This window comes from Pleurodeles waltl, chromosome 5 (assembly GCF_031143425.1).
Source record: "Pleurodeles waltl isolate 20211129_DDA chromosome 5, aPleWal1.hap1.20221129, whole genome shotgun sequence".
Lineage (NCBI taxonomy): Eukaryota > Metazoa > Chordata > Amphibia > Caudata > Salamandridae > Pleurodeles > Pleurodeles waltl.
The window spans coordinates 739,687,196-739,711,231 of record NC_090444.1 but is presented as its reverse complement, the minus strand read 5'-3'; the positions used below and the strand labels follow the sequence as shown (position 1 = coordinate 739,711,231).

The 24,036-nt window shown below is 39.1% G+C and overlaps 1 protein-coding gene across 2 annotated transcripts in view; it reads right to left on the bottom strand.

Annotated features, from left to right (window-relative positions):
- Positions 1–24,036, bottom strand: part of LTBP1 (latent transforming growth factor beta binding protein 1) — a 1,022,847-nt gene that overhangs the window by 102,716 nt on the left and 896,095 nt on the right. For both annotated transcript variants that reach the window (XM_069234696.1, XM_069234697.1), the window contains 2 exons: positions 23,110–23,235; positions 2,243–2,368 (listed from right to left, as the gene is read on the bottom strand). In XM_069234696.1, the coding sequence (XP_069090797.1) occupies positions 2,243–2,368; positions 23,110–23,235 (252 nt within the window). The remainder of the gene's footprint in view (positions 1–2,242; positions 2,369–23,109; positions 23,236–24,036) is intronic.

Sequence of the window (24,036 nt, the reverse complement as noted above, 5' to 3'; positions counted from 1 at the left end):
GATTAACTGACCAATAAGGAATTGGGGGATAGTCTGGGTGACTTTGATATAATGTTGTGACAAAGGGAGAAAACATCAGATGGATGAGAGAGATGTTAGGGGCAGATGTCGGAGGAGAGACCTTATACCGAAATTGATGCGATATTGAGGGAGAAGATATTCGAGATTCTGTCATTGGGCTCATGCTCTTGAGAGCCTGATGCAATGCTGATCGATTGATGACCTGAAGACGAAGACTGACTTTGTTACTGATCCATACCGTGGATAGGTAGCTATGACAATGTGACTGAATTACTTTTGTGCCTTTTCTTTCTAGGTACCAACTACGCTGTCTAATAATTTTTCTCTTAGTTAGATGTTTTTCGAAATTCGTGCTCTAGATTGTTTTCGCATGAAGTCCCACATGCTAATGCTAATCTGGGTTAGATGAGGTTCCTAATTTGAGACGTTGACATATACAGTGACAATGATTGACGGAGTGATTTGCTGAACTCCGCTACTCATGCTGACGTATTCATCTTTGGTTTATATGTTGACTTGATTAATTTGAATAAAGTTGAATTAATCTCATAATTTAGTATTGTAACTAATAGGGAAATAAAATTGCGAAAACTTATATTGAGTTGTGTTTATTCATGACTGTAAGGTCATGGTATGATGTGTATTAACTGTTGATTAATGATTTGCTTAATGGTCATTGATTTTTGCTTATCGAATTATGACAAACATTGGTCACCCCGTAGTTAGGATACTCCATGCGAATCAAAAGGTTCATTGATCTATACGCGTCCCCTTGTAAATTTACTTACTAAGGACCAGGCGCGCTAGCACTTTCAACCCGAGTATTCCCAAAGCGTGCGACCTGCAGGCGACTAGGCACTTGGGACAAATGAACTAAAATGCTTAGATGAATTATACAAATAAGGAGCATTTCATCTGCCAGAGACCGTACTGATACATGAAGCAAATGCACGCCTAGCCATATTTGAATACTACAGGATTAGAGAGGCCTGCACAAGCGAGATGTCTGCTTTCCAACCTCAACACCTTCATTTACCATACATGAGAGTGTTCTGGCTTCACCATCCCCCAAAAACTAGTGTCACACATCTACAGTGCCATGCAGAAAATGTACCTGATCTGTCAACTGATGTCTTAACAGAATTAGGAAGCCGAGTTGCAAATGCAAATTACAGGTAAGCAGTGGTTCTTTTTCCTGCTGTAAACAAACAGGTGAATTATCTCCTAACTTTAAAATTAGATTAATACACTGCACATTTACCCACGGGTTATATTGTACTCTACAGAAATTGCACAGAAAAGGGCTCCGGTAAACAGCACACTGCACACGATGTAAGGAACTCAAAACAGGCCTTCTCAACATGCATTGGCAATGCACAGTGATAAATCCCTACTGGAAACAAGTAGAGAAAATGATGTCAGACATCACTCCTAGCACCATGGGGATGGGCTAAAAGCTTGTCCCCGACACACAGAAAGCTTACACTGACGCTTTTAGTGCTGCCCAAATGCAGCGTTGCAATGAGATGGGGAAGAGGACTGACATCAAGGGTTGCAGACTGGTTGCAAGACGAAGCATACTGTCATGAGCAACTGTAATCATACCGGGAGCTGATGCCTCTAAAAAACAAACCTAAAGCTATATGGGCGCCAATACACCAGTACCTGCTACAAGCAGATCGACAAACAGATGGATGCGCTAAAACAATGGAACCTAGTGAAGAACACCTAAGAGAAAGGTACAGAAGATGAATCACCAAACAGGAGCACTTGCAGAAATCACAATGTGAAATGATATAACTGTTTTGTACATAATTACATGCTCTTTACTCATTTCAGACCTGCTAATAATTTTAACAGCACTTAGCAAAAGCCTAAAAACTGTATATACTGAAACGCCTTCTTTTTGCACTGTTGTGTGAGAAATTGTTTGTATGTTATTGTTTGTAACTCAATACAATCCCAAATACAAGTTAAACAAAATATTTAAAAATTAAGATAATCAGCGTGGGAGTTTCAGCTGCCATGGCACTTGGGACACCTATACCTATTGAGTACAGAACTGTGGCTATCTGCTTAAAAAGTGTTACTGTGTACATTATTATGAGTTCCAGAAGACATCAGCAAAATATAGTCAGAAGTTATTCATGCTGAAAGAAAACAATGGTTGTTAAAGCAAGGCAGTTGGCCTGCACAGAAAAATTGCAAAAACATGACTCACCCACACACCCCTTCCCATCGAGCGAGTCCTGGTATCCCTGGTAGCAGAGGCAGCGGTAGGAGCCCTCTGTGTTTTCACAGAAGCCTTGAGTGCCACATGTGGAGTTATTAACGCATTCGTCAACATCTGCAAAGAAGATTGTGGTGAGTGCATGTGGAAAGAAGTTTGACAAGTAAGCAATGGTAACCTTGAGACTCAGGGCCACATAGACAAAGCTTTTTTTCCAGTCGCAAATGGGCTGATTCGCGGATTCGGCCCGTTTGCGACTGGAAAAATTGTTTATTTTTGGGATGTACAAAACCCAAATCGCGATTCAGTAACTAGTTACCGAATCACAATTTGGGTTTTGCGATTCGGTGTTAGAAAGGGGCTTGTTCCGGGCGTCTCTTCCTAATACCGAATTGCAGTGGCATGTAAGAATGTTTTGCGACCGAAATGCGGTCACAAAAAATTCACAGATTAGTATCAATTTCAAATTGGTGGTAACTCATTCGCAAATGGGAAGGAGTCCCCAAGGGACCCCTTCCTATTTATGAATGTGGGTGCAAATATTTTTTACGAGTAGGTAGTGGTCCCAGGGACTACTGCCTAATCTTAAAAAATGAAAAGAGAACTTTTAATTTTTGTTTTTAAAATACATCCCGTTTTTTTAAGGAAAACAGGCTGCATTTTTAAAATAAAAAGTTGTTGCTTTATTTAAAAGCGTACACAGACATGGTGGTCTGCTGTCCCCAGCAGGCCACCATCCCTTTGTTTTTACCGATTCCCAATTAATATTAATGAGGTAGGGCAATTGCAACCCATTGGGAATCGCAAATAGAGTAAAACACAATGTTGTACATAGCTGTTTGCGATTTCCTAAGAGCGAATCACACGAAGTTGCTATTAGGAAATTGCAAACACACAGCTTTGTGCATGTGGCCCCATGTGGGATAAAGACAGATTAAACTTAAATTGCTAGGAAAGAGGTTTCAAAAATAAAAGTACAGACCAGTATTACATATGAGGCTGTCAACATTTTGAATAAGAAAATAGTGACAGTCATATATTTTTTTTCGGTATTGCTTAGTAAGAGATTTGAAGAACACCTTAAATCCTGAATGAACACTGGGAACAAAGCTTCTGGTTAACTGGAGAGATGAGTCTATAGAACTATGGGTAATCCTTAAACTCACAGAATACTAAAATCCAAACAGGTCTTGTGCATTTCCATCAAGAACATGTATGAGCAACACTGACATATAATGAACTTGAGATGGAGATCATCTGCTTATTTTTGGTCATTCTCAAAACCGCACTGAACTTTACGGTTCCCTTTGCCAATCATCTCAGTCTTCTACAAATATTGTCACTTGTTTCCTCATTTCACAGGTGCAAACACATAAACCTAGTTTAAAAGTAGGCTTTATCGCAGATTTCAAAGAGAAAAGATTTGACTTTTCGTCAATGTCACAACTATCAATTTGAACTTATATGTAAAGAATGTTTTAGTGGTTTCCGGGTGGTTCAGGTAAAAGATTCTGCGCCAAGTATGAACAAGACTACTGTTTAACTCTTTGCTGTGTGTTTGGCTTCTTCTACTCACCTCAGTGTCATGGGCTTACAATCCCCAAGAGGCTTTATGTCTCTACATTGAGGGAGTGCACCCACAAAGCAATTTTAAGCTCAGTTGATAAGGGAAATAAGGCCGACAGGATTTGGCTGGCATTGCAAAGTCTGATCACATACCGAAAACAATATTACAACCCAAGCTTTAGAGGCTCCAGAGCTAGGTTTTAAGGACATGGATGCAATATAAATGTCAGTGATGAGAAACTTCAAGCCGATACCAAACATCAGCTTTTAATATATTTTAATAACAGTTAACTTCTTCTAACAACTACTCAACCACTTTACCAATGGTCAGAAATATCCATCTCCAATTCATATCCCCTGAATGTCTGGTAAGGCTGGTCTAGCTCTTGACCCAGTGCATCCCAAAACAACTGTGTTATCCTCATTGGGCGGCACCAGTTAAGGAGGTGTATGTAGCAGCTTTCTCGTCACTGAATGAATGCTGCCGAACATTTTTTATTACTGCTCCTGCACTGTCCTGTTAAAATGCCAGCATGGGTCCTTATAGATTTTAAATGAAATCTCCAAAGTTTAGGTCACGTTGCCACATGAATAAGTCACACTTACAGAGACAATGCACTGTGAAGCGAGCCTAACACAATTTTTCTGGACATAAAATATTTGCAAAAGAGGTGTGAGTGTGCACAGATAAAACATATTTTGCGCTTCGAGGGCAGATTTACTAAGACTCTGCACCAGCCCAAATTCGTGCATAGCAGCACGATGTTTTTTTTGGTATTTTGCTCTGTAAAGGTGGCGTTATCCTGCTTCTTTCTATTAATGGGGTACGAAATGAAAGATCCTTTCAAGCACCCATAGTTTTACCGCACCTTGAAGTAGGCAATAACGTGTAAAATGTTTTTATTTCTCTAAACATTTCACACACTGCATATGTGTTACCCTGTGCAGTGCACATTCATTGTATGGAAAGTATATGAATTTGGCTAGGCATAGGATGTTGTACTGGAAAGTTACACTTCCAATACAAATATGGTTCTGCATTGATTTTTTCCCCAGTGCATAACTTTTGTTGCTGTGCTGCACTAAAAAAATATAAATCTGCCACTTATTATTCAGATGATGGTCTACAGATAGACCCCAGAGCATTCTGGTAATTGCAGTCTTTCATATCACAAAAGTCAGTATACATTGAATGTAAATAATCTCTTAGGTATCTTGGTCTTTACCGATGGCCAAGCAGCATCTCCAATGAGCAAATATTAAAACAAGTGGTATTCAAAGAACACTTGACTGTGTGCAAAATAAACAAGCCAGGATGAGAAGACTACAAAATCAGAAGGCAAGAACGTCTCTCAGTCTTTGTAGGGCACATTTGGATAAAATCACTTCTAAAACTACTCCAATGGCCACCAGTGGTCACATGAATCCTGAATCCTGTGCACTGTACACAAAGGGGGTTATTCTAACTTTGGAGGAGGTGTTAATCCGTCCCAAAAGTGACGGAAAAGTGACGGATTTACCACCAGCCGTATTACGAGTCCATTATATCCTATGGAACTCGTAATACGGCTGGTGGTATATCCGTCACTTTACCGTCACTTTTGGGACGGATTAACACTCCTCCAAAGTTAGAATAACCCCCAAAGTCTGCTTAGGCTCTGTTCCAGGATATTCCATAATGTCACCTGATTTCACACTGTCTCCTCGTCAGGTACCGAGTGCTACCTCCATTTGTCAATCCCAGGAAAGGAATAAATCCATGAATTTTGTTGGGCGTCCATTGAGGAAAAACTATATGATGTTTGTAGAGATTTCTCGTAGGTTAGGCATTGGCACAGGAATTATAATAAATGCCTTTTGTACTGCATGTGTAGCTTCCAGCATACCAAGTCATTTACCTACTTGCTGAGGTAGCCGATACTGGTGCACCAGGTGAGCACCAATTATAAGATGTGTACTATGTTTAAGGTCACCAGACACCTAACTGTGGTTATAAAAACTGACACGAAATGCGCTAAAACAAATATAATTAGATTATCAACTGCTCTTCAGCAGATCCTTAATATCTCAAATAAATCTACTTGTAGTATGTGAAGACAGCTTTCCTTCAGTCACCAATATCCTCCCTCATCTAGCCAGGCCCTCAAAAGGGCTTTCCAGGGAATTATGTCACAACAGATCTAAACACGTCATCAAACAAAACAACGTTTTTGTTGCTAATTGTTAGAGATGCAGGTCTGAGCAAAGATAACTGCTTTTTTTTACAATGGCTGCTCCCTTTAATTGACAGAAGAATTAAGGTAGCTGCCAGTGAAATGGTGACACAGGGTTTTGTAAGTCAAACCATCAAACCTCTGGCTTCTGACAAATGGTGAAATTTGGAGACACATTACCTAATTTAAAGGAAGACAGTATTGGGACCTCTGTCCAAAATAGGATGAAGTCCCCCATTGTCTCTTCTTTGCACCACAGTCCTTTTAGAAGGCAGTGATAGCCAGAGTTGGGATAGCAAAGACGCCACAGGGTCTGCTATCAGCAATACAATTTCTGTAGACCAGTTGTCAAAAGAAATTATAACAGAAGAGTGCAAAGTATGGTAAAATGACTTAACCTGTAAGCATCTGTTCGTAATGTGGAATGTTTCCAAAGAAGGCCATAATGGTGGTCTTTGTGCTTGCAGGTCTATCAGAGTCCCCCAGCAAAGGAAGTAACTGTTGAAAACTACAGGACTTTGTTCTAATTTGTGGACTTGTTGGTGAGTCCTGCTGAGCAGGTCTACTAGGTTGTTGTCCACCCCTGGTAGATATTCCACCATTAGGTGGATGTGGTGGCCGAGGACCCAAAGCCAAATTGTCTGGGCTGATAGGGAGAGGTTGAGTGAGTGGGTTCCATCTTGCTTCTGTAGATTGCACACAGTAGTCAATTTGTCTGTTCGGACTAAGACTACCTTGCTCTGAATCACTGGGAGAAAGGCTTTGAGGGCTAACTGGACTACTAAGAGCTTGAGTTTGTTCATGTGCTGTCTCTGCTGTTCGTGGGACCACAACTTCTGTATTGTCATCTGATTGAGGTGTGCTCCCATGACTTGTGATGCGTCCGTCTTAAAAAGGTCAGCCCCTCAATGCATTGTTACTGTTTCACTATTGCAGAGAGCGATGCGCACTACCTTCTATCAATAATAGAAACTCCATATGACCCTGCACTTGGGACCGTTGTGCTGCAAGGCACTGTTGAAGCAGAAGCATGTGTAGTCTGGCATGCAGCAATATGCCGATGCAGGATGCCATAATGTCCAGTAGGCACAATACTCTTCTGACTTGGAGAGGATGACTTGGCTGAAAAGGAGAGGTAAGCTGCTGAAAAGACCTGGCCTTTCATTAGCTGAGGTAGGCTTTGACTTCAACTGAGCTTAGGGTTGACCCTAGGAAAGGCCGCATCTGTAGAGGAACTAAATGTGATTTGGTGATATTAATGGTAAAATCTAGACTCTGAAGTAGAGAAAGAGTGGTCTGGGTATGGGCCAGGCACTGAAGAATGTTTGAGCTCTTGATCAGCCAATTATCTAGGGAGGAGAAGACATGGATGCCACCTTATCATAGGTGTGTGGCAACCACCTCTAGGCACTTGGTGACAACCCTTGGAGCAGTGGTTATGCTGAAAGCAAAACTTTGATCTGGTAATGACAGACAGTTACCTCGAAATGCAGGTAGCATTAGTGGGCTAGATGGATTAGTTATGGAAGTATGCATCTTTTAGTTCCAATGCTGTCATGAAGTCCCCTTTCTGCTTTAGAGGGGTGATATCCTGAAGGGGTACCATGTGGAAATGTTCCAACAGGATATATCGGTTGAGGGGTCTGAGGCTGAGAACTGGCCTGAGGGTACCATTGTTCTTTGGAATGAGACAGTAGAGAGAGTATCCATGGTGATACAAGGAAACAGTCCGATGGCCCCTAATCCTAGGAGGTCTTATACCTTTTCCTCTAGAAGGAGTAGATGTTCCTGGTGAGGTGTGCGGCACAGGGTGGTATTTTTGGACGGAATGTGAGAAGTTCTGGGCAATAACCATGTTGCACAACATTTGTCTGAGTTATTTACTGGCTGAAAACATGGAGTCTCCCTCCAAGAGATCATGTGATCAGGGGAAGGTGTAGAGTCAATAGTTGGTGGTGATGGAGGCCCCTTGTTGCTGGAAGCTCCCTTGCCGCTACCTCTGTGCTATTTCCTCCGCACCCACCCAAAATGTATCCTTGAGGAGTGTAGGGTATGGTAGGTTTGCTGTTGATGCCTCTGGTAGGATTCTGAGTCTGGAGAGGTAGCCTTGGAGGTGCGCTATAGTACTGTCTTCAAAAGGAGCCTCTGGGAGCAGGGTTTGCAGGGAGCCTAGGGGCTTAGAAGATTTATCTTTTCCAACATCTGGTCAACCTGTGGAACACGCAGATGTTCTTCAACAGAGTGCAGATTAAAAATATGTTTTTGTACTTTGGCTTAAAAACTTGAAAGACAGGGCTGTGCATGGTGTTGGATAAGGAAACTGGTGTTAACCTCACAGGCTGCAGTATCTTGTGCGTCTACTCGCAGCAAATAATTGCACTGGAGATTGTCTTGCTCTCTATAACCAGTTCCAGTCTCTCTGGTGATATTCAAGTGGAAGATGCTGTAGCAATTCCTGCATTTGGTTCCAGTTGGCTCTCCTTATTGGTGGGGGATCATCACTCATCCTTGAAAGTTTGCCCTAGTGAGTCCGGTTTCTTCATGTACAACAAAATGTCACCTGTGTGATACTGGACAGTTCTTAAAATTAACTTGTTGACCTGAGCACCCAGTGGCAGGGTGGAGAATCTATGCTGCAGTCTTACCACAGATCAATACCTTAGCCTTATGTGTCATTCAGGTGGTAGGGAATGTGTGAATCCGCTAAGAACTAAGGTGAATTTCTAGAAGTGTACAGCCAGGGTGATGTGTAAGGAGGTGGAGCAGGAAGCTGAAGAGGAAGGAGTGGGGTAATAGGAGAGGATCGTAAATGAGGGGTAGAAGGAGCAAAGTGAAATGCAGATGATCCTCTAGTCCTTGCACTTTTTCTTCCTTGAGGCAGGTTTTGGGTCTGAATCGATGGTCTCCTCAAAAGTCTCTCCCGGTTTTTCTCTATAGCTTTATTGAGATTTTACCAACTTGTGAGTAATTGTAGACTCTCTTTTGCCTGCCGTCCAACTCCACCTGTAAGCATTCCAAAACTGGCAGTGATCAGTACTCTGCTCTGTAGGATTTGTCAGTTCCTGGGGACGATCCGTGGCAGTTGGTAGTCTCTAGATGTTTTCAGAGTCAACTATTTCAGTGCTGAACCATCTCTCAACCAGTGGTGCTTCGGTGCAGATAGTGTTGTCTGCATTGATGGCTGACAGCTCGTGGATGTTACCAGCTCAGTGGGTTTCTCTAGAGGCTGAAGAGTGCCTGAGAAATGTGGTGCCCAGGAGGGTTAGATTGGCTTGGAGGGACTTGTGGCTCGACTACTTTGGGGGTGGTGCTCTGACTCTCCTTGAGGTCCCATGATGGGCTTAAGGTGTGTTTCTGGCATACTCAAAGCCTGTGGCTCGTGTCTGTGCAGTCTGGTAGTTTTGTGGAGGAGGTATTGTTCTTCCTCCTCTGTGTTGAAGCAAGACAGTGTCTAGCGAAGAGGTGGTATGCTCAAATTTTCATATTTCTCAACGGATTAAAACTCATGGCCCATATGTCACACACATTTGCAAGTGTTATGGTAATTGAGTCTTACTGACTTCTGGGCAAGTCTGAGGTGCCATTGGGATACACAGGCACATTCTTGTGCTATATTATAGCAGGCCAGCTTTGTTTAATTTCTGATAGCCAATCATTCTTAGAGACCTCCACTAAAACAAGCACTGTTGGATTTTGTTTGGATTGCTGCTGCTACATGACCACGCTTCAGATAACTGGATCAAGTGTAGTAGGATATCAGTGTCTCTATTTATTCTAAGACCTTTCTATTATGCCGAGTGCAGGATTCTGTGAATTTTCTACATCAATCTCATGTCCAATTAATCACCAACGGAGAAGCTACAGAAGAGAAAGTATGTACTATTTTTACTACGTTAAGATACAAGTTCTTCAATGCAATGACCCACTACAATATAAAAGGTATTTTAATGGAAGCACCTATCATCCTTTCAGGAGTCAATGTGCAATATGATGAGTACTCTGATCACATAGTCATGTTGTTGAACTAGAGAATAGTAGCCATGTTCAGAAGATGTTCTGTTGGTGTGCAGTGTTGGTAATGTGTTCCAACAAAACACTGTGGAAAGAATATTGTGAGACACATGGACAGTGTCTTAAATATTGTGATGTCCAAAATATCGTCAGGTCAGAATATCACAGTTAAGGTTATTATGTTTTAATATGTTTTAACACAATTGTTAAAAATATTGTTGTGTCTTATATCACAGTAAATTAAATATTATTTTAAAATGTTTCTGTGTATTTTTTTGCATTAATATATCGTACTTGTCTTTAAATTGTTTGTTTTTTATGTACTAATTTTAGGAGCAGGATGTTAGGCGAATAGGGTGGGGAATAATTTAAAATTTTATTTTTAAAAGTTTGATGTGTTTAAAGCTGTTGTGGTCATTTTTAAACAAATTGTTTATACCTTTCATACTATAATATTATTTATGAAATTATACTTGCATTTTGTGTTTTTAACTATGTATAATTAAATGTTTATATCTATTTTTTTTTGTTTAGTAAATTTGAACTACCCCCCAATATCCAACATTTTTGGTTATGTTTGTAATGGGAAAAGTAAATCTGAATCCCCCAAATGCTAAATTGTTTCCCAATGTGGTTCAGTATGGAATGTGACACGAAATAGTTAGGTTTGGAGTGGGACTAGTTAGTTTGAACCCCCTCCCAAAAAAAGGTCCAGCATTTTCCCTAATGTGGTTATGTTTGGAGTGGGAAGAGTGAATATGAATCCCTCAAAGTCTGACACTTTCCTCAAACTGCTCAAGTTTGGCGTGGTGAATAGTATATTAGTCTTTACCTATATAATAACACTTTCTCCAAAATGGCTAGGTTTTCATTGGGCATAACAAATAAATAAATTGTTAACAGCTTAACAAATTATACTCATTTACAGCATATATTTTAGTGTAGTTTTAAAAAGTATTACATTTTCTGAACAGCTTGTATATAAACACACCATTTTTCCTGTGTGTCATTTTTCAATATTTACAGCAATTACTTTGGAATATTTATTGATGTCCAAGAAAAAAACATGTTTTACTCGAGAATAACTGTAATTACACATATGATATACCTGCAGTGTATATACATTTCTATTTGTCATTATACCATTTTGTAAACATGCATGATCATTTTTACCAAACATACTCATTACTTACATTGTTAAACATAGTGATATATTAAGAAGTACTGAAAAAATGTTATATATTTTATCAGTATTTTTAATATATATATTAAGACATAAAACAACACTTTTTTCACATTCATAAAACACAAGCATTTTCATATGTTTATGATTTCATAAACATTAAAAACTAAAATACTTTCTTAAAAAACATTAGTTTCTATGGACTGGAAATCATTTTTTTATTTTCACTATCCTACCACTGTCTTCCAGTTTCTTTGATTTTGTAGTCTGTCCTCATCATTTGCGGCTGTTCTTGGAATTTGCGGTTGCACTTTTTTGTTTCTGGTCTCCGGTTCAGGTAAAACTATTTAAACTTAATTTCTAACGGTTTATTGGTGGAGGCAGCTATTTAAACTTAGGCTAATCACTGTAGTTGAATGTTAAGTGCATTTTTTTGTTTTGTATAATTTAGGTTACAGTATAGCAGTAAGCATTTTTGTGCAATGTAATGTCTAATTGAATTTTATATGTGTGTTTAACATTGATTAATTTTTTACTATGCTTTGTTCTTTATAAGGTTTATAAGTGTTTTTTTGTTGTTTCCTTTATAGGTTCTTAATTTGAGATGCTGGACTCTATTTTGAACGTGGATGTATTTTATTTTTTTAAGAAAAGACCTGGTTATTTTCAAACCATATTTTACTCTTTCCTTGATCTTTTGGTTTCCAGGAGTATTTGTCTATTTTTTCAGGTTTTGCATGATGTCTTGGGTTATTTGACTCATATTGGATTTTTCTGTTTTACTTTTGCATTATTGTGATTTTTTTAATAGATCATTTAGATCTTTTGTCATTGTATTTTTTTAATCATCATTTTACTGACCAGAGCGTCAGTGACAAAATTATAAGAATGATCTTATTTTATTTATTTATTTAGTTTATTGTTTGGACAAGAGTATGTTTTGATTTTATGTCTGTTTATTTATTGTCTATTTATTTTATGATCTTAGTATATTTTTCTAGGTGGCAAAAAATTTTTTGTTTAGTTAAAATAATGTTTGTTATTTTGCATTCTTTTAATTATATATGAATCAATATTTACTAAAGCAAATGTTAATTATCAACTTTAATTTGTGTCTTTTGAATTATTTTTTTATCTAGATCAGTATTTTAAGCTTGCTTTAATAATAGTTAGAAAAACATAATAATAAAATATTATAGCCCTAATTACTAGTCTGGCGGTCACTAGACCACCAGGGTACTGCCACCTTTGCTGAGATCGGTGAACCTGACGGGCTGACAGCGGGTGCAGGTTGAAATCAGCCAGGGCGGCACTGCATGCAGCGCCACCCTGCTGATTACAATCTGGTTCTCCGCCAGCCTTTTTATGGCGGCTTCACAGCCATAAAAAGGCTGTCGGAGAACAGATGCAGGGGGCCACAGGAGGGCCCCTACATTGTTCATGCTGTGCACACATTGAGCATAACGAGGGTGCTGGTGCACCCTGTGGACAGTAGCATTGCTGCCTGCTCAATTATGAGCGGGTGACAATGCTTCTGCCACTTTCCCGCTGGGCAGACAGGTGGAAACCTTGGCTTCCGCCCGTTAGCCCAGCTGGAAAGTCATAAAGGGTTCAGTGGGGAGGTCGCCACTGTAGTGGCGGCCACCCTGTGAGAACTAGACCCTAAGAATTTAAATAAAGTTTAAAACGCAGCCTTTTCTAAATCTATTAAGATTTTGTGTGTTTTCTAGTTGTTAGTTTGTTGTCATATGTGTTAGCGTTTCATTGTAAGCTGCATGTGTACACTAACAGGAAGTTTGTATTGTGATATTGACCATGTATTTTTCATATCTGAATGAATTGCGGAGGGAACAACTTAAAAGTGCCACGCTTCAACCATGTGTTATATTGAGTTAATGTTAGTAAATTGGTATTAATAGCACAATTGTTTTTTATTGTTATTGTGCTTGTCATGTAGTAGAAAGGTGTCATTTGATTGTGTGTGATTAGTTAATGTTGGGGGATGTATATATTTTCATATTTTGTATGTGCTACTGGTGTTTTTCTGGCTGTTCTATGTGTTCTGGCAATTCAAGTTTTTTGGGTAGGTATGCCAGGCAGTTGCCCAGTTATTAATTTAGGGATGTTTAGTATGATATTTGTTAAGTAATGTTCCTGTTGGCTCTTGTGAGCTTATATTGGCCTCTTTTAGGTCCTATGAAAAATTTCCCAATTCTATTTCAGTAATATTGAGTAGATGCGTATGTTTCTGACACTTTCAAATAGTTTATTTTTAATAGTAACCCTGCCATAGCATGCATTTCATTAATATTTAGTGCATTTCCAGTGTGTTTTGTCACTGCTGGTGCTCTCCTTATTATAATTCTATATCAATTTAATAACAGCTTTCCCTTTTCGAATTCGATGTATTTTCCTCTTTCCACCATTTTATCAATAGGTTTTAGAACATATACGTTTTTTAGCATATGTACGTTTTTTATAAAAAACCTGGTACTTACTTTAAAATTTTTACACTGCAAGTGCAAAATTTAACTTATGTTCTGGATGTTGTCTGTTATTTGCTTAAGTTGTGGAATTGTTTTTTAAAGGTCTAGTTGGTGTTGGTTTTAGGAAACATTTCTTTTGTTGCAGTCTGATGAGATATCACATGTCTTAGTAAGTTTATTTTTTAAACTAAATTTAGCAAGGGGTTTGTTAGTTTTGCAAACTTACTTTCTAGATGGTCTTTTGGAATTTCAAGTAATTTGGTGTCTGTGTCTTTGTTTTCTTTCCCTTTTACAGTTTTAATTTTTTTGTAGGCAATGCACGTGGAATTTGGAGAAATAAACGTGTAGTATAATTGCTATTATTTATTATGCTAACAGACGCTTAGTTATTTAGTCATTTGAATTTTTTTAGCTTTTATTTCCTGTCAGGCTTACTTTATTTGAAGTACTTAGTGGTTTGTTGAATTGTTAGAGTCTTCTTTTATAAGTAGAGTGACGATGAAAGTCTTAAATTTTTTTGGGGTGCCTTTTGTTTTCTGTTTTCATGCCTTTTTTATACAGTTTATTGATTTGAAAAGCATTTTAATTAGCTAGCTGTTTACATTTATTTTTACTAGATTGCTGGAGACTAGTTTGAAATTTCCTTGTACGATTTATTGTAAACAGCAATGTTTTCGTTATTTATTTTGTGCATATTAATTTTATTTGAACACATTTGTGTAGGAGTGTATACATTCAATGCCCTTGTCTGTACTTTGTGATTTTCCATTGTTCTATATTTTTTTATTTTTTATTGTTGTTATGTTTCCTCTTTTTAATGTGAAGGCGATCGTGGTATCTCTTTATCTCTACAGAACCTTCTTGTAGAAGGTAATGATGTAAAGATTCTGAGAATGTTGAGTGAGAGAGATTGCAGCTGGAGTCTGACTGAGGTTGTAGCTGGGACGTTTCTATCCTTGAAGAAACCTTAATAAAGCAAGTATATATTCTACATCTTTCTTACGAGTGCTTTCTGCTTCATCACATAGGTAACATCTAAAACATTGTTGGACCCGGGAGATAATGACTACGAAGGAATAAAAAGGAAAAAAGTATTGTTGGAGTGGTTGGTGCCAGTCCCTAAAATTCCTTTGAAGTGACTGCAACACCTACAAAGTATTTATGGTGTCTTATCAGCATGTGCTCAAATCTACTGATGTTCAGTGTGAGTGAGCCATTGCCCTGGTGACGGTTTGTAATTATATCAAAGCACCCTACGGGCCTATGATGTCGCTCAATGACCTGCCTTGATGACGCTTTGGGATGCATGAGGGCCCCTGCACTGGTGACGCTTGGTAACATGAAAAGAGACTGCAGCATCTCACAGATTCTTCTTCTCTGCCTCTGCTGCAGGGACACGTTGCGCGTCAGCTCCTCCTTGAGCTCACAACATTTTATATCACAAGTTGGTTCCTGGAGCAATCAGAGTTGTTTACATTGGTCTGCATTGGCCAAGCATGCCATGAAGCACACAGTAACAGGTCACATATTCATTGCTGGGGTAACAGGGTATCTCCTACTCAAAACAACATTTGTAGGCATCTGATAGATGAAAAGATATTTTGACTTTTTGGCTTCCAGTGGATTCATTTTTATCTTACAGGTAAAAGTTCAGGTTTTGGGAGCTTTTTTGGTCACTGAAGCGAGTTAAAGTATCTTGAGTGCGTAATCAGGCATCGATGCAACAGGTTTACATAGAGGTAGATCTGTGGTACTTAACCAGGTATCAGTGTGGGATACACTGTTAATCACACATTAAAAAGGAGGGGAAGGGCTATTTATTTGCTGGGTTGCTCTGTTGGTGGAAGAGGTTTGTTATTGTCAAGTACTCTGGGCTTACATCATATTTTAAAAATGCAGAACATCACTCCCTCACCATTCTTTTTATCCTCTCCGGAGGAAGGAATTGTCAGGTGGTTTAAGTGGAAAAAAGCCTCTCTACTGCTTCACTGTTTAGGTCCTGAGGGCCAAGATGTTTTTGAACACCTTCCCAAAACTCAGGATAGTGAAGCTGAGGGTTTGAGTAAATTTGAAGCGTGCATTAAGAAGTTGGATAAGCATTATTTACCCAAAGCAAGCACAATCTTTGTGTGGTACCATTCTGGAAGGAGGTTGCAAAGACCACAAGAATCAGTAGAGAATTATGTCGTAGATAATTATGTCACTGATCTATGCAAATTGGATGCCTCTCACAAATTTGAAGGATCCCTAGAAGAGCCCATTTGAGATCAATTTGTATTGGGGTGCAATATAGAAAGAGTCAGAAATGAACTGTGGTAGAAAAATAACTTTAAACTAGATGAAGTGTTGTTGATAGGGAAAAAATTAACATTCACAGGCATTTGTGGGCCTGATAAAAAAGCAGGGTGGATGTTCCTCTGTGGAGAAAATACATAGTAAACATTTTGGATATTCCAAAGAAAGTCTTTACAGGACACTTTTTTAGGTTTTGTACCTTGGGTCACTTAGCTAATGTGAAGGGTTGGCCTGCCTTGTCAGTCAAATGCTGTATATGTGGAAATTATGGACACTTTGGCCAGTGTTGTAAATCCCAGAATACAATAAAAAGAGTGAAAGGGGATGAGTTGGGAGATGATTGTGAGTATGATAATCTTCATTGTGAAGAAGTTGTGCTTCAGGTGGGACACCAAAAAAAAAGTCCAGCTGATTGGGTCAATGGTTTCTAGGTTGAAATGCTACTTGGATTCATTTTGGTGCAAAAAGTTTGATTGTTCCCAGGCATTTTTATATGCAGAATCTTGTGAACAAAGTCAAAGTGTTCAAGCAAGATATATGATTCTTAGCTTATGGGGGCAACTCTGATTAAGCTGCTTGTATATTTCATAGAAGAAATGGAGTATAAGAATTGTCTCATGGCCGGTAAGGTCTATATTTCCTGTAAAGGTGATAGTGCTATTAGCTGGTTCCACCAAAAAGGTTTAAATGTGATGGTAGATCCAAACAATGAACCTCACATAATGTTGAAAGATATCGTGCCACTCTTGGTAGAGTCAGGTCAAGACACTGTTTCAGTGGTATGTGTACAAAGTGGTTCAAAAGAAACACATAGACGAAGATGCATTAGTCAAAGTATTGTGTCATATATTTTCTGATGTGATTTGGGAGAAATTAGGTTGTCTGTCAGGCTAGTCTCATAAAATCATGTTGAAAGAGAATGTTACCCCAGTTGTGTGCAAGGTAAAGATGGGTTCAGGTGGTGTTGAGAGTACCCATGGGTGAAGAAACTGAAAAGTTGAAAAAAGAAGGAATTATTGAGGAGGTGGAAACTACAGAGTGGGTGGCATCAGTTGTACTTGCCCATAAAGCTTCAGGTGATGTGAGGCTATGCGTGGAATTAAGAGGATTGGATAGGGCTGTGGGAGATATTAGCTCAACTGGAGGGTGCTGTTGTGTTTTCCACTTTGGACCTTAGTGCTGCTTACAACCAGATCAGACTGAACGTAGTTCCATGGATTTGACATCATTTCTCACTCTATTTGGAATATTCAGATTTATGAGCATGCATTTTGGGTTGATGTTGGCTGCCTCTCCTTTTCAGACAGAGCCATGGAAGATGTGTCTACGGGCATTTCCGAGGTGAAACTCTATTAGGATGATGTGCTTGTTTATGGATCTTCACAGGAAGAACATACCTTTAGGTTGAGGTCAGTTTTAGAAAGATTTAGAGAGAGAGAGAGGGCTCATGTTAAGAGAAGCAAAGTGTATGCTTAACTACAGAGAGACTGTGTATCTAGGTCATAAATTGACTGGTGATAGTGTAAAACCAAATTGTCATTTAGTGGGGACAGTTGAGGAGCTAACCAGTGCTGAATAAAAGGTGACTTGGTTAAGGCCCTAGAAAAGGTGGAATTCTATAATAAATGTATTCCTTTTTTGCCTGCTGCAATTATAATTTGAGGAAATTGTTAAAAAGTGGGAAGCATTCATGTAGTCTCCTCAATGCACACTAATGGCCTGATTACAACTTTGACAAGTGGGATACTCTGTCACGAACGTGATGGATATCCCATCCGCCGTATTACATTTTCCATTGCATCCTATGGAACTTGTAAAACGGTGTTTGTGACAGAGTATCCCATCCGCCAAGTTCATAATCAGGCCCTAAGATTTCAAGACATAAAGAATGCTTCGTCTGATGCCCTTCGCTACAAAGTTTTAGTACCACAGGAAGATCAATTTTAATTGTGAATGCTAGCTCCAAAGGGCTGGGTGTGGTATTAAAACAGGCACAAGGCAGCGGAGATTTTTTTTTAATGTTTATTTCAACATGTTTAATTGGGCCCAAGCATAGGTACTTGGTAATTGAAAGAGAAGGCCTGTGTTTTTTTAGGGCCATCAAGAAGTTAAAGAATTTTTAATGGAGAACACATTTTGTAGTCAAAACTGACCATAAACTACTCAAACATTTCTTTTTTAAAGAAAGCTTGGATGCCACATCTAGCAGAATTTATAGATGGGTAATCTCTCTACAAGAGTTTGATTTCTGTGTTGAACATATCCCCGGGGTTGAGAATAAGGCAGCTAACTGTCTCTCATGTTAATATCAGGTGAGACACAAGGGGATGTGAATGGTGAGGATGATGTGTGGGATCTTGACAATTACAATGCGTGTGAGGTTATATAAGGCACCATTAATGAAATAGAGCAGAAGTGTTTTACTGTTGATAATGCTGTCCTTAAGATTATCAAGTTGGTTGAAGATGAGTAGAAATCCAAGCAAGGTGTAAATGGTGAAGGTCTAAAATACTGGAATGTCAGGAATGAATTGTCAGCATGAGAGGGGTTGTTATAGAGAGGTACAGGGTGTATTCCTCCTACTTGTGCCAGGGATAATCTAATCTGGTTGATTTACCAAGGTCATCTATGAATTTGTAAAACCAAGGAGAGAATTAGGTTATACTTCTGGTAGACTTTCAGGAGTATATGTCTAGTGCCAAGGTTTGCAAAACAAGAGTGCAGACTATGGTAGTGAGGGATCCTCCAGAAAGCGCATGGAAGGAAGAAGCTGTAGATATTTTGTTGCCGGTATCGCATAGAACAGGACAATTTTATGTGATGGTTCTAATTGGCATGTTTTCACATAGCCAGAAATACACATATCTCAGAGTATAGAGACACGCAATGTGGTGGCTTTTCTTAAAGAGGTATTTGGTAGGGAGGGGTTACCAGAATATATCCTCACTGATAATGGCGTGCAACTAGTCTCTCTGGAAATGAATGAATTTCTGTCCCAGCGGGGAATCAAGCACCAGAAATATTCACGTTACCATCCCAAAACCAAAAGTATGGTTGACAGATTCAACAGAGTTTTGAAACAGCCTTTTTAGATTGCTAGATTGTACGGCAAAGACTGGAAGTGAAATTCAAGAGAGAGTGGGAATGTATTAGTTGACACCTAATTCTGTCACTGGTAGAGTGCCCTTTGAATTATTTAGGGGCAGGAAACCAAATTCCCTGATGTGCCCATCATTGATTTATCACAAGAATGTGGGTGCTTCTCTGGCGGTGGGTGGGTGGAAGGAGACATAAAAGGGAAAAATATTAAAAAGGAAAGAACTTTTTCACAAAAACACTCTACGTGTCAAACTAATACAGGGGTGGGTGATTTGGTGAGAGTAAAGTATCCTCAATGAGTTGGCAAGATTTTGAAATTCTCTGTCCTACTCAAGGTGGTTAAACTATTTCGGAATGCAGTAAAATTGGAAGACAACCACATGTGAAATTTACATAGGATAGATGCTATGTGGCATAGTTCTGTTGGTGGTGTTCTATCCACAAATGTCCAGATTGATGTGTACGTGGTGCCAGGAAGGAGTAGAAGGTTGGTTCTACCACCAAAATTTTAAAAAGATCATGGTTAAGGGGGCAAACAATTGAAGGTTTGGATCTTAAATGCAATCTTACTGCACAAAGTTGTCAAACAAAAAACTTACTTTTTTAGATTGAGGTCACTGAAACAATCAGATCATATCTGATTAAATAACTTCAAGTTGCACTTCAGTCATTGCCCTAACAGTGTAATGAAAACTATATTTTATCCAACTATAGATCTTGCACTGTGTGGTCTTTAAAACTCTTCCCTTGCACAATCTCTACTGGCAGGTATGTTGCCTGCATTCATTGGTAATAGGAGACCATGATGCAGGATTAACTGTTCAATAGAGATTAGGTATATGTTGAAAATGATGAATGTTGAATGAGTCACTGATGACCTACAGGCGCCTATTCAGTTCAAAAGACCGACAAGCAGGTACTGGGTCAACCTCATTGTTGCTTATAATTGTGGGTGATCAAATTCACTTTATTGTAGTTTGCACCCTGTTGTGCACATGTTGCAGGACGACATGGCCCATCATGTTGAATCACATGACCATGTGTATGAGTAGCTGCTTGGTTGTTCTCATAAAGAGAAGCAATTATCATTTCTGCCTGTTGACGAGGTCCCTGTATCTCAGGATAGTCAAACTGCCTGCCATGAAGTATGGTATATTGCTACATAAAGGCGTGCAGATTACCCTTTTCTTCCCACTTGAGAATCTGTGTAATGAATGTTAAGTTATAAATTGGTCCACAATAATGTCTGTACTGTAGGCCTTTGGAGTCTTTAGTGGGTTTATTCAGAAAAATTGAGATGATTGTATGTTACATTAAACCAGTCAATTAGCTGTGCTGCAGGGTGATATTAACGGTATTAGTCTGATATGAAGCCAAAATTAACTGCTTTAGGTGGTTTTTTTTAACATACTTTATAAAGGTTTCTAAACTTGTCAAGTCCACCATGATACAAAAACGAACTCAATGTAACTGTAAAACTGCTCATTGTTTATGGAAATGCTCAGTGCCTTTCAATGATATCTCAGACACCTACATCCATGCAAAAAATCATATAATCACACCAATGTGAGTGATGACTAATAAGACTAACGTGCACATGTGACTGGTAAAATCCTATGATCCACAGCATAAGTACCAGCATCATCAGAATTGAGAAACATGATGAACAATGTTATAAGGCATAGTATGCTGATTTGTACAAGTATAGCAAAAAAAGTAATTAGGGAGGCAAAAGTGAATGTACACTATGCAATTACTGCTAATACAATCATGTAAGTTCACATGCAGTACATTAGGGGTTAATGAGGTTTTGTTGCTATTTTAACTGACAGAATACTGGACTTTTAAGGTTGTGGAACATTACAGTAGCACCTTTAAATTAAGCTTCGTTATGCAATTTGTATGTTCTGATCTAAATATGGGGCAGTCTTTCCTGTTAGTGATGAACTATAACACTCAATTATATGCTATCAGTGAATATTATGGGTTTTGTAATTAGATGCTATTACAATTCATAGGAACACATCTCAATGAAAAACATACTAGGGACTGATCAACATGTTTACTATATATGTTTTATACACACATTCTATGGACGACAATCATTAAATGGATGATCTACTGATGTAATAATATCAAACAAAGCCACAAACGTCATCTACCAACAATTTGTTTTTGATTGTCCAGGACACACACTGTGCACAATCTGATTACTGCATGTTATGCATGTACTTCTCAGGTAAGACCAAAGACATACTTGCATTATTTAGCAGAGTACCATATTGCGGTCCCAATTGCGAATCTGGTGGTGCGAAAACTGCTAGACTTGCGGTGGAGGTCAGACCACCGCAGCTGTGGTGGTCCGACTGCAAAATTACAAGACTGGCGGCCAGTGCCGCAAAAAATGACCACCATTTCCGCCTGGATCTCTGATCCCGACGGGATGACAGCGGTCTTGGTTGTAACCAGCCACAGTGACGCTGAAGTCAGTTCCGCCTTGCTGATTACAACCATGTTCTCCGCCAGCCTTTTCATGGAGGTTCAACTGCCATGAAAAGGCTGGCAATGAACAAGTGCAGGGCCCCCTATCCCAGCACCGCCGAAATGTGCAGAAAGTGAGCATTCTGAGGGTGCTGGAGGATGACCTCTGTGTGATGGCATTGGACTCGGCTCCATGTGGAGCCGAGTCCAGGCTGAAGCATGTTATCCACTGGGCTGCACAGCGGAAACCTTCCATCGGTCAGCCCAGTGGAAAACTCCCAAAGGGGCCGGTGGGGACACCGGCAGCTCAACGGCGTCTCCTCACCATGAGTCTGGTGGTCAGGTTTTCTGACCTCCAAACTCGTAATCAAGCCTTTAGTGAATGCCTTTGGTACACACAGTGCACTGTTTGCAGCCTGCATGCACCACTATGATACAGTAAATGCTGCCTGTAACATTTAGCTAAGAACCATGCCTGCTATTTGAGTGTGGTACACACAAGGTAATGTTTTGCATTCTGTGTACCTCTCAAGTGTATAAATTAAGAATATATTTTAACTAATTTAATATAAAATTATTTCCTATGGGGTTTTACTTCAATTCCTGATGTTCATTATTCTCTGTTGAAGGGTATTGCAGCACCAGTGGTTGGCCATGTGTATTGTTGGACTTACTACTGTGTTTAGCAGTAACTTACGTTCAGATTTTGTGAATAGCTAAAGTAGTAAACCTACTCAATGGTGTAAATATCTCAAAAAGTGCATGTTACCTTTGTGAATAACGCAGTAAATGTCCCCACTCGAAATGTCTATTTTTTATATGAGTGAAGGTGAAGAAAAGAGGAAATACTGATCTGAATTAATGCAATGCAGAACATAATTACATCTTTCCATTTACAGATCTCTACAGTTTAAACTTGATGAGTGGTGCTTGCTTTTAGTGGAGATCTAGCTTTACTATCTTTGTCTAAAACTGCTGATTATTAAGTGTTCTTACAGAAATAGTTTTAGCAACTCAGTTGGTAAGTCTTGTCTTTAAAGAATAATAAACAAATTCTTGCTATAGAAGAAGTCAAATGAAAACCCCAAAAGCAATTTGTAAACCTGCTAGTCTTGTTCTTTAGCTGGATTCTCATCAGTGATTCTCCTTACAGTATAACCAGAGCCATTTACATAGGAAAATGTTTTACATGCATGTGTGGGCATGTGGAGTGTTTGTGCTGGCTTCGACTTGTTTACTACATACATAAACAGGAATTTTTAAAACCAAAGATGTTTTAAAAATGAGCTATGGGAAAAAACTGGATTGCTCTTTGAGCCAGTATCCCTAGTGTATTTGATTGAGTTGGTCACCCTAACAAAGGCACAGGCCCACCCAGGTCCAATTTTTCACAGTTATTTTTTTCACAATGTACGAGTTTAAAGTTAAAGAGCCCTTTCAAATCCCTAGGATCTGCTTGTCCCAAATTCACCTAAAAACAGAAAACATGCTGAGTACCTGCCATCTCTTCAATCACATCCTTACCTTCACAAGTGCGTCCATCAGTGGAGACCACAAAGCCTTCTTCACAGATGCACTGGAAGGATCCCTCTGTATTCAGACATTCCCCATTGGTAGAACAAATTGGTGAGAGAGTGCATTCATTGATATCTGATAGATGCAAAAAGAAAAATATGAACATTATATCCATATTGACAATAGCTAGTGCAACCCACCACATGCTGCTCTAGTGCTTGTACAAGGCCCTCAAGTCAAAGTGACACTTCAAGAGAAAACGAACACAGAAGCAACCCTCACTTATCCCACTATTAAATCCTGTTTATGGAAGTTCATTCCTGATCAGGAGTCAGGAGAGCTATGTAGGCCAGCACCATAGTTTGAACTCCCTACACGTGTGACCAGAATAAACAGCAATGTCTAGTTTCTTTTTCACATTCTGCTTGATTCTGCAGGCTCCTAATTTAGAAAAAGGGAATAAAGGATCATTGAGATCAGTGATATAGTCATCTGACTCATTTGGTTACTTGGGGGTGTCTGAAGAATAATTCTTCTCTCTATGCCCTAATGACAGTAACTTATGCACTTGCTTGATGATCCCTCTGACGCCTAGGGGACTACGTGGTGCTGATGTTCACCTACAATTGGGAACTCCAAGTGAGAAGTAAATATGACCAATAAACATAAGGCCAATGAATACTAGTGGTCACACAACATGAGCTTAAAGCACTAAACATCACTACTTATGATTAGGAAAGTGAAAATGGACTAAAAGTTTGATTTTGGTAGAATAATTTTCCTGTTACTTTAGTTACAAGTTCAATGGGAAATGTTCATTATTGAAAAGTGCTTGAGTTTAATAACATGTCTAGTTCACAACATACTTTTACAATCAAGCAGAAGAATACCAAATAATTTTTGACTTAGAAAAAAAGGGCACCATTTTTAACTGAC